Source organism: Cynara cardunculus, assembly GCF_001531365.2.
Source record: "Cynara cardunculus var. scolymus isolate 2C chromosome LG 9, CcrdV1, whole genome shotgun sequence".
NCBI classification, from domain to species: Eukaryota; Viridiplantae; Streptophyta; class Magnoliopsida; order Asterales; family Asteraceae; genus Cynara; species Cynara cardunculus.
Window position 1 is genome coordinate 6,164,782 of NC_037536.1, and position 11,205 is coordinate 6,175,986.

Consider the following 11,205-nt stretch of genomic DNA (forward strand, 5'->3'; position numbering starts at 1 on the left):
TAAGTGAAAAGGGATTATCATCAAATTACTGAGAGAGAAGATCAACAAAAACTAATATTTTTTGGTAATTTGACTTAAATTATAATTAAAAGATATTTGAGGTATTTTAATTTTTTTTATCTTTCCTCTCTCTTACCTCCAGACTGCGACGAACACCATGTGATACCCAAAATACACCAAAACACACCAAGGGGTTGTTTACTTGCGGGTTAACTAGACTTATTGGTCTATTTGGCTTATACACACAACTCATTTGGGTTGGTTACTTACGGCTTATTCGCACAGAACATGGTTTAATCGCACAGATAGAAATGGTGTGTTGTTCTCATTCAGCCACAAAATTGACACCCCTACCCCATATTTGAAACACCGCCTCCTTCCCAGATGAGACATCCCATCATCGGCCTCTTTATTATTTTTGTTTTGATGTTCAAATAATTAATTGTGACATCCCAAAATGAGGTAAATAAATAAATTAGAAAGCAAAAAGAACAAGGAAAATAAAATAAAATGAGTTTTATTTTATTGGATAAAAAATATAAACATATTTGAAAATCGGATTAAATATGAAGGAAAATGTCATATTAGGGGTGAAATGTGTAAAGTTGTCAAAAGTAATAAAGCTAGGGGGCCGATAAAAATGATAGTTAAGAGGATGGGTCAGAGGTTAACAACTCCAAACCAGAAGGACCTGTTTTGTAAATATATCAGATCTGTAAATTTCAGAAACGTGAAAACGATCACTCCTTTGAAGCTTCTTATTAGTTCGGACATTCAACTATTAAGACAAAAAAAAACAAATATATGTAGCCAACACTTTTTTCTACACTTTTACTTCAAGAAAACCGAAGTTTCATTAAGTTTCGAAAGAGAAATCGGAGGTTGAAGTTCAAGTTCGAAAAGCTCAGTTTATGGACGATTGGAGGTAAAATACTCAACCAAATTTCAAGTTTTTTATATGGTTGACTTTGTTTTTAGGTCCTCTATGAAACCTTAGTAGCCTTATGTCTCAGATTTTAGTTTTGAATGTTCGATTTTGAGTTTTTTACTGATTTTCGAGTGGTTTTAAGACCCTAACTTTAAACGAGCATATGAAACTCAATTTTTGATGGTTTTAGTTGTTTTTTGTTCCTATGGTTAATGAAAATCATTTTCTAGAGTTTTAAGAAAAAGAATCATCGAAAACAATGAAGAAACGAGGTCAAAGAGCCGTTTTCCGGCCGCCGGTACTGTTGGGGCACTGTAGGAGCCGGAGGTGGCTGATGCTGGCCATCTTGGCCATTTTTTTGGGACTTACTTTTATTGTGGTTGTTTTATCTATTGGACTTAAGATTTTGTCCATGTAACATCTTGGATTTATTTGGGTAATTAATTTAATCACGTCAAATCTAACCAATTAGTATACTATTCTATTTTTATTATATTGTATAAGTTATATTGTTTAATTAATTTAATTTTAAAAAAAATACTATGTTATTTAATTAACATATTTATTTATTTTAGAGAATTAATAGTGATTAATTAATCTTTTCCTAAGTGGTTTATTAAATTGATTAGTAATTTAATAAATGTTCTCTTAGTTGTCGGAATTTGATTTTATCAGTTGTCTAAGACATCTTAATATGAAACATAGGTTTCATTTTGTTGTTAAAAGGATAAATCGACGTTAAGAGTTGTTATCAGACATAGTACTAAAAGGTTTCTTAAATTATTTTGATGATTTAATATTGAGATTAACGTATCGTATTTCCGAGTTAATCAATTATAGAGACGCTTTAAATTAGAGAGTTTAATTTATAAGATCATAAAATGTTTATTTTGATGTTTTAAGCCGTTGTCGAGTTTTAATCATGGGGTTTGACTGAAGTTAGTCGGGATTGACTGAGTTGACCAAGGGTTGACTTTTGACACGTTTGACCCATGTGGATTTTAATGATGGGTCAAATAGAGTTGTTTGAGGCATATTAAGATGCTCGGATATGAAGTTTGACTTTAGGTTGGGTCAGAATGACAATGGTTGATTTTTGTGGACTTTTTGAGAAATTAAGACGTTAATGAGATATTATGGTATGAAATGTGTAGGCATTTGGTCAAGAGCTATCGGTAGCCAATCTATACGCAATCAGGTGAGTCTTCATGAGACTTACCAATGGGATGCATACCTATGTATAAATTTATTTTCGAGCATTATATGATTTATATGGTAATATGTACATATGCATGATGTTTCAATTTACATACATGATATATTTTACATGTATGTTATTTTATGATCAGTTGTCTCCTATGTATTTATTTTGTTTTCAAATAACTATAGCATGTTATTTCATATGAAAGTTTTCTGATTAGTTTTAGCGGGTGATCATTTGACCAAGTAAGTCACATGACAAGTGGCACAACCCCGAAATGAGTGTCTAGACAGGTGCAGGTCGGACAACTCAGGGAATGCCAATGACTAAATGACTCATACCCGACAGACAATTTATGAGATCTCTTTTCTTTCAGTGTTGCATGTTTTTCAGAAAATGCATACTATTTGGTACAAAGTTTACAAGTTGATATGTATAATGTGAAATGATCTTTACTCATGCAAACCATGAACTCACTGAGCTTTATAAGCTGACTATAGTATGCATCTTAGGGACAGAACGTTTCAGGTTGGACAAAGAAAAAGAAGGGCATACATAGAGACTTGTCTAGTCCATTTAAGTTCAATATTTAGGTGCAATCATCTATGATAGATAAATTTGTAAAGCAACCCAGTAAGGGACGGGCTGACATTAAGTTATATATTTATTCATTTAAAGTCTTCCGCTGTAAACGGTCTAAAATTTTAATTTAGCTATTATTTTTGAAGTGTTTTTGGAGAATTTGTTTCAGATTACGTAACATTTCTCATGGTAAAAACTATGGGCGTTACATTAATATTGGGAAGTAAATCGGTAATTTATGTTATTCAGACTGTTGATTCAGATAAAAAAAAGTAAACAACATCATCCATTTATCCAGACAGAAATATTTATTCGGACAGACAAATTTATCCATACATTACTTAATAAAAAAATTGGTAGACCACCCCCAAGTAAACTTTGAGACTAGTATGATACCAATTGTGGTACCACAGATGGTGTGATACCAACTAGTGATGGCCAAATCGACCAGGGACCGCCGAAGGGCCGGGACCGGCAAAGGACCGTTATGAGACCAAAAACCGGGACCGATTGGGGTTTTTGGTAGTTTATTGGGACCGGCTATGGCCCGGCCCGGCCCGGCCCGAAAATTTATAATTTTTTTTAAATAAATGTATTTTCAAATAATTTTATAATGTATTTTTATAAGACAATGTAATTTTAATTATATTAAAACGAATTTTTAAAGTGTATTTGAGTGATCCAATTGTAAATCTTATAATGTATTAAAAATATATATCATTAAAAAATTATAAAAAAATCTTATTTTTTAATGTCAGGACCGGTTGGGACCAGGACCGGCGGCCCATAACCGGTTATGAAGTACCTTGACCGGTCATACTATTTTCGGCGGTACCGGTTTTTGGCCATCACTAATACCAAATGTGGCAGGGACGGGAGAAGGGAGATAGGTAGTGAGGGGGTCACAGGGAAAAAGATGGGGTGAGCTGTCGGGAATGCTCACAGGTGGGTGTTTAATGGTCGATCATCGGATATGATGTCTTGGTCAGACAAGATGACCGGAGGAGGTAACCAGAGTGGTGAAGGGTGCCGGAGAAGGCCACCGGATTTGGTCCATGTGTGTGTGTATATATATACATATATTAAACTAATTAAAGTAAATTAAATAATCAATACAATTTACTAATTTATCATTTGTTTTATTTTAGTAAATAACATTAATTATCTAAAATGATTGGCTCATATTAGACCTCACATTTACCACAAACTATCTAAATCTCATTTGATTAGGCACCTATATATATGTATGTATGTATAGGGAAAATCTTAAACGATAACACTTTTATTTTACTAGTACGTTGGAACACCATTTTACTATAGTCAATCACATGTGATTAGGGGTGCTCAAAAACTCGACCAACCCGATCAACCCAACTCAACCCAACACGAAATAACCCAACCCGAACCAACTCGATGTCTAATCGAGTTGTAAAATTGTCAAACCATAGGTATTGGGTTACTATTATTTGAACCCAACCCAACCCGATGAACCCGATATCCTTTTATTTCTTGGATTTAATATGATTGTTGAATTTCTATTAATATATACATTACACAATTACACCATCATGTGTGCTTTTCATATACACATATTTTCAATCTATTCACATCTCTATATAACTCATTCGTATATATGTTCAGTAACTGTGAACATATATATGTAAATTGAGAAAATTAACTGAATGTGATATACGTAAGAAATATGGATAAGTTGTATCAAATGGTTGATGATGAAAAAGAAATTATAAGTAGAGAAATAACATATTCAAGGTTAAAATAATATTTTAACGTACCAAAGTATTAACTCGACCAACCCGTACGGGTTGGGTTGGTTTGGGTTGGTTTGGGTTGCATTTTGGTTTGGTTTGAGTTGGGTTAAGATTTTTTCAAACCGCAAACATTGGATTGAGTTGTTCAAATGTCTTCAACCCAATCAATCCAACCCATGAGCACCCTTACATGTGATACTAAATTAAAGACGCAGATGATCCTTGGCTTGACCTAGGTTGCAGGCCAAGTCACCCTCACACTACTTGGACCCATAACATGTATCATACATGTGATAAAAATGTTATTTATGTGATACTATAATCCATCACATGTGATATTAAATCAGAGACACAGACGACCTTTGACGCGCCCTAGATCACAGGCCAAATCATCCGCAACACCACAAAGTCCACTCACGTATATCATCAATTGGCAAGGAATGGGGATATAAATCTCATCATGACACAAAAATTGGCCAAAAGTATCTAATGCCTAAATAAACCTAAACATGGAATTCCCCTCCCTACCCAAACATAAGAAGATAAATGTACGAGAGAGATAAGCATTTCACTAAAATGATATTCAAGATACAATACCGGTGACAAAAAGTCAACTTCCTTCAATTATCATTTCCATTAGTATTTTTCCACTGGCTTTTTAAGCTACCTCAAGTAACCAATCAATATCTTTGCGAAAATGACTTACCATACAACAAAAACCATCAGTAATCAGAATACGACCTAAATATAGTATGAATGAAGGATGTAACACAATTTATGTTGAATATATACAAGCTAACCGAAACTAATATGTAAAACAACTAATTAAACAATAAAAATATGTACAAAGTAATGGGCTAACATATTCTTGATATAAACAACTGTGTTTGTGTCTGTTTATTTAAATGTCAAACGAACATAAATGAACACGTAAGCAATCACACCGGGGGGGGGGGGGGGTGGCTAGGGGCACGATTACGTGAATTGAGAAAGTTTGAAATTTGACTCGTGAAGAGTAAATTGGATAACAAAGTAAAAAGAATAACGTATGATATGTTACTAGTTAAGTAGCCATGCAATGCAACGATTCTAAACTTCTTTTTGAAAAAAAAAATAAGTAATATAGAAAAAGAGAAGAGAATATGAGTTTTATATTGAAGATAAAGGAAGTAAGCACAAAGAAAAGAACATATACCCAAACTCATTTCTTTCTGGTCCACAACTTCAAAAACAATAGAATAGAATAAGGGGTTATTTCATAGTTATTGAATGGTTTGATGCAGAGAATGATTAAGTTATTAGAATAATTAAGAGATCTTATGATATAATGCAAAATGAAATATAATTGTTCGGTAATTGTTTACAATGAAATTAATGCGTTGAATAGTTAAGAGAGACTCATGATACAAAATCATTTAGAAAGTTTTAGAATTATTAAAAGGTAAAAAAAAATTTATCAAACAAAATTTATTTATTAACGATTCAAATATTGATTTTTAATAAAACTATTAAAAAATAAACAATTAACTATTAAACCAACTCGAATTTATGAAACCCAAATGCATAATGAATAATGCCGTTGTAAACGTGTTTGGAGTAAATAGCCGTGTTTGTTACCTGCTCTCCAGGTAACCGGTCATCCCGCCGCGTCGTCTTCTACTATGCCACTTTTCCTTTTCGCGCTCCAAACCCTTCTTCATCGATTCCTCCAACTCAAAGAAACCCTAAAAAAACTGCAGATAATGAAGAAGAATTATCCATGAGAAGATCGACTTCACCCTGCAAAAATCCATCAGCAATGAAATGTTATTACCCCCAATTTACCCTTCAATTTCTTCTCTTTTTACTCATTTCCTCTAACAACCCTCACTCGACCCTTATCGGTGCTAACCACACCTCCGCTCGATTCTGTTCCCGCTAGTTCAATTCATACCCAACCCAGTTCAATTCATACCCGACCCAATTCAATTCACGATGGAGCCGTCCACTGGAAAACGTGGCTTCTTCCGAAACGTTATGGTTCGATTTTTCGTTTTCTCTCTTCTCGTCGTCGGCGTTAGGTTTGCTTATGTTATCACCATTCGTGGCGAATCTTGTCATGTCGGCGATGAGTTATGTTTTTTCTCGTCATCTAATTTGATTGAAAATCAAAAACTCGTCACGGCCGCCGGCGTCGGACACGTTGGCTCGTCGTCTTCGGTTATCCTCCACCCGGCTGCTGCATCGTCGCCGGAGTTTCAGAAACGGGTGATGTTCTATATCACCGTGTTTCAGGATCTGATCGTTGATGGATTTCTATCGACGAAATCGAAGTCTCTTTGCGTCGAAACCCCCGTCGGCGACGACGTCTACGCTTTGAAGGAGATTGGCGTTGATGACGCCGTGGGGATTTACAAGAAAGCGGCGAAGCCTTTGGTGATTAATGGGTTAGCGTTTCGGCAGCCGTTTAAGGATAATACGTTTGATTTCATATTCTCCGGCGCAGGTGGATTGGACCGATCGGAAAAGGCGTCAGAGTTTGCCGCAGAGGTTGGACGGACGCTTAAACCCGAAGGGTATTTCGTCGTTCATACAGCTTCCAAAGATACGTATAGTTTCAATTCGTTTATTGGTTTATTTAATTGCTGTAAATTCATACGTTCGCGTCACATGGACGGATTTGATTCTGATATGACTGAAATTCGAGAAATTGTGATGAAGAAACAGAATCCCATCAAAATTAACAAAAAACCCAATCAAATTTTGAGCAACAAATGCGTTGTTCCTGGCTATAAACAAGATTTAGTCAGGAGAGCTGAGCCATTGATCACAAAAGAACCATTGAAACCATGGATCGAGTTGAAGAAAAACATTCAGAATGTGAAGTATTTGTCTTCAATGGTGGATATCAATTTCAAACAAAGATATGTATACATAGATGTTGGCTCTCGCAGCTACGGTTCCAGTATTGCTAGTTGGTTCAAGAAACAGTATCCAAAGCAGAACAAAACCTTCGAAATATACGCCATTGAAGCAGATAAGCATTTTCATGATGAATATAAATTAAAGAAAGGCGTAACCCTTTTGCCTTATGCTGCCTGGGTTAAGAATGAGAGCTTAATCTTTGAGATTAATCAAACCCCAGGTGACGAAAATGTAGAAAAAGGGCGGGGGATGGGGCGGATTCAGGCTGTGGAGATGGGTGGTGGTGGGATTGTAGGTTCTGTTGATGAGATACAGGGGTTTGATTTTGCAGAGTGGTTGAAGAGTAGTGTCAGTGAGAAAGATTTCGTGGTGATGAAGATGGACGTGGAAGGGACTGAATTCGATTTGATTCCAAGATTAATCGAAACTGGAGCAATTTGTTTGATTGATGAGGTTTTTCTTGAGTGCCATTATAACAGATGGCAAAGATGCTGCCCTGGTGTGAGGAGTCCAAAATACCAGAAGAGTTACAGCCAATGTTTGGATCTTTTCAAGTCTTTGAGACAAAGAGGAGTTCTTGTTCATCAATGGTGGTAACTGGTAATAACCCTTTTCATTCTTATCATCCATACTGTAAGTGTTGTAAGTTTGAATTCCTATGCATTCATTTAGATTTGCCACAGAACAGAAGTTCTTATATTTCAGTTTGATCGTATTATGTTTATATGTTATTTGGATGTTTTAGTTTTCATATTTTGATTTTTCGAGTTTGATCATGGTGGCTTTCGCTATTGAATGATTCTTCCAGTTATGATATCGTTTGCTACATTTCTTCTATTGATGGGCACTAAGCTCGAGTGTCTAGAACCGCCACCAGTTATGCTTAATAAAAAGCCAAAACGATGTTTAGGCCATGTTTGGCAACTAAAGAGTAGCTTATTTTTTGAGTTCATTAAAAGACCGTTTTGATTAGCAATGCTTTAAGAGGAGGGGGGGGGGGGGGTTCTTCACTTTTGACCGATACTTTGAGGCTTCCATTCAAACTCCAAAACCTAAACTTGTCTTCCCCGCTCATTGCCCATGCTTCAATTTGATGTAACTCCTTGTAGCGTTCTATGTACTTGAACCAAAACCGAAACCTCAATAGACAACATCAGCCATATCGTGGGTTTATCATCTTTGTAGAGTTCAAGGGCACACGGCCAAGCGCCTTTCTTACAAATTACAAGTAGTCTCAACCAACACCACCGCCTTCAATCCCTCATGACAACCCAAGGCAAATTTTGCAGCAACATCCAACAAGAATGAATTAGCCCTGGCTCCTGGATGGTGGTGCGTCCCATCACATAAGATCCGACTTGGAGCACCTCTCTCTGCACAACTCTGTCAATTACTTACACAGGTTCTACCACCATTTCCACCTTGGTCGAAATCTGGTATTTTGGAGCTCCAAAAAGCAAGAGATGATGGCTAGATCATCCACAGAGGCCGAGTATAGATCAGTAGCAAATAGGAGCTGAGGTAAAATGGATTTGCTCATTACTCTTTGAATTGCACATTATGGTGCCTTCCTGTCCAGTAATCTATTGCGACAATGTCGGAGCAACACAACTATGTTCTAATCCCGTGTTTGCTCGCTAATGAAGCATGTAGCCATTGATTTCATTGTCATACGCCAACGAGTTCAAAGTGGGACTTTACGAGTAGCACATGTGTCATCCACTGATCAGCTAGCAGGCACTACAAAGGCACAACCGAAGCCAATATTTATTCTTCTTAAACACGAGATTGAACTCGTTTCTCGAGATTAAGGGTGTAAATGATGCGAGTCGAGCTCGAGTATTACTATACTCGACTCAAACTCGAAACCCAATTTTCAAGCTCGAACTCGACTCGAAAACTCGCGAGTAGTAAAAATCAAAGCTCGACTCGAACTCGATAACTATTTCTCAAGCTCGAGTTCGAACTCGAATCAAGCTCGAACTTGAGCTCGAAACAAGCTTGAACTGCAACTCAAATCAAGCTCGAACACGAGCTCGAACCAAGCTCGAACCAAGTTCATCCATTGAAATTTTAGGGTCTTTCTCTTATAAATTTTAAAACTTAAAGGTGTTCTATTAGTTTTTATAAAACTAATGGGATCAACTTCAAACTTTATTATCAAAAAGACAAAGTTAGAAATTCTATCACCTCCCTCTAGGCATGGCAACTGGGCGGGTTTGTAATCCCCGGCCTCGGTTTGTAGTAACGTCTCCCGGCGGGTACGGGGATTATTATCCCGTCCCCGGTCAAATCTCTAGCAATACCCGGTCAAAACTCGGTAAAACCCCAGTCAATCCCTGGTCAAACCTGTAAATTGTATCCTTTAGTTTAATTTTACCGGGGATCCCTGTCCCCAGGACCCGTTTTAGCGGGGAATCTCTGTCTCCGTTCGGGTCGGGTGAACCGGGTTCCCCACCGGGTCGAAGCAAATCACCATCCCTACCTCCTTCTCTCTTTTTATAATATTTTTTTTCCTTTCATTTATCATCTCTCTTCCAATATGGGACAATTTCATTAATCTTTTTTGTAGTTTTTCTGTCTTTTTAATTGTGATTTTAATAAAAAATAATTAATTAATTTTTATAATTAAAAAAATGCAAAATTTTGTTTAAATATCTAAAAGTATAAGACATTTTTATTATTTATATCTTAAAAATGTTATCATTAAAACTAATTATATTTTAAAACTAATTATATATAAAATAATCGAGTATCTCACGAGCTTTTCGAGTAGAGTATTGAGTAACTTGACTTGACTCATTAATATGTCTCGAGCTCGAGCCGAGCCAATTCGAGTTGAGTGTTGACCGAGCTTTGACCGAGTCGATCTCGAGTAGCTCGTGAGTTGTCTCGTATCGTTTATAATTACACCCCGACTCGAAATCCATCTTTTGGGGGGGCATTGATAGAGGATACTGGATCTTATTTAAACCCAAATCCCTTGATTTGCTCATTCAAATGTTTTAAATTTCTTCTTGTTAACTGATGCATGGGAATAGGAAAAGTTGCATAAATCGCTGTTGTGATTTAAACCCTTTGTTCATTCTTTCGGTTGTTTCTTGGAACCAAATATTAAGAACAAAGACTATATATGCACACGGGTGTTCCAAACAATCGGAAATCGAGCCAAACTGTCTTATCCGAAAGCGAACACCAGATAACTGAAAAACCGGGTATTCACGGGTTATTTCGATTTTGAATTACGGGTAGCTTTGTTTGACTATAAAAACAAACTTGCTAAATTATTTCACAAAATTAGTATAGATTCGTTTGTTGGCTCCATGTCCTTGCACACAAGTGACCTATGTTTGAGTTCATGCTCCAAATTTTTTCTAAAATATAAAGAAAATATCAAAATTTAAGTTGAAAACTCAAAAATTTGACAAAGGTGACACTTAAACCCAGGGTTTTTTTTATTATTAATCGTAGGGCTTGAATAATATTTACCAACTCTGCCATTAATAATTGTATCAAAGCTTCAGTTTGAAAAACCATATGGTGACACCCAACAAAATAATATGATAGCATCCTTTAAAAACGTAATGTTTTCTTTATATGGAATAGAACCATGAAGCAGTAGCCCGTACCCTCCGTATGGGCCTATGTAGGTCCGCCCATAACTATTGGTACCCGACATGACTCGAACTTCCCCAAAGTTGTGTCAACTATCGTGGTGAATGTTAAAATTTGATAGTATGAAATTCTAAACGAGTCTAACATTAAACAAAGATTTTGGATGTTTTTAAAGAATTAAACTTATTTTGATTTGTAATGTTTGG

General features: G+C 36.1%; 1 protein-coding gene across 1 annotated transcript; it reads left to right on the forward strand.

The window, feature by feature from the left end:
• Positions 1–6,047: 6,047 nt before the first annotated feature.
• LOC112518208 lies at positions 6,048–8,135 on the forward strand. Its single transcript, XM_025125822.1, has one exon. It carries the CDS (start codon positions 6,455–6,457, stop codon positions 7,979–7,981), a length of 1,527 nt encoding a protein of 508 aa, XP_024981590.1. The 5' UTR covers positions 6,048–6,454; the 3' UTR covers positions 7,982–8,135.
• Positions 8,136–11,205: the final 3,070 nt, after the last annotated feature.

Bases quoted from the DNA above. Each gene is read 5' to 3' on its own strand.
- LOC112518208 (XM_025125822.1), top strand. From the start codon at position 6,455: ATGGAGCCGTCCACTGGAAAACGTGGCTTCTTCCGAAACGTTATGGTT.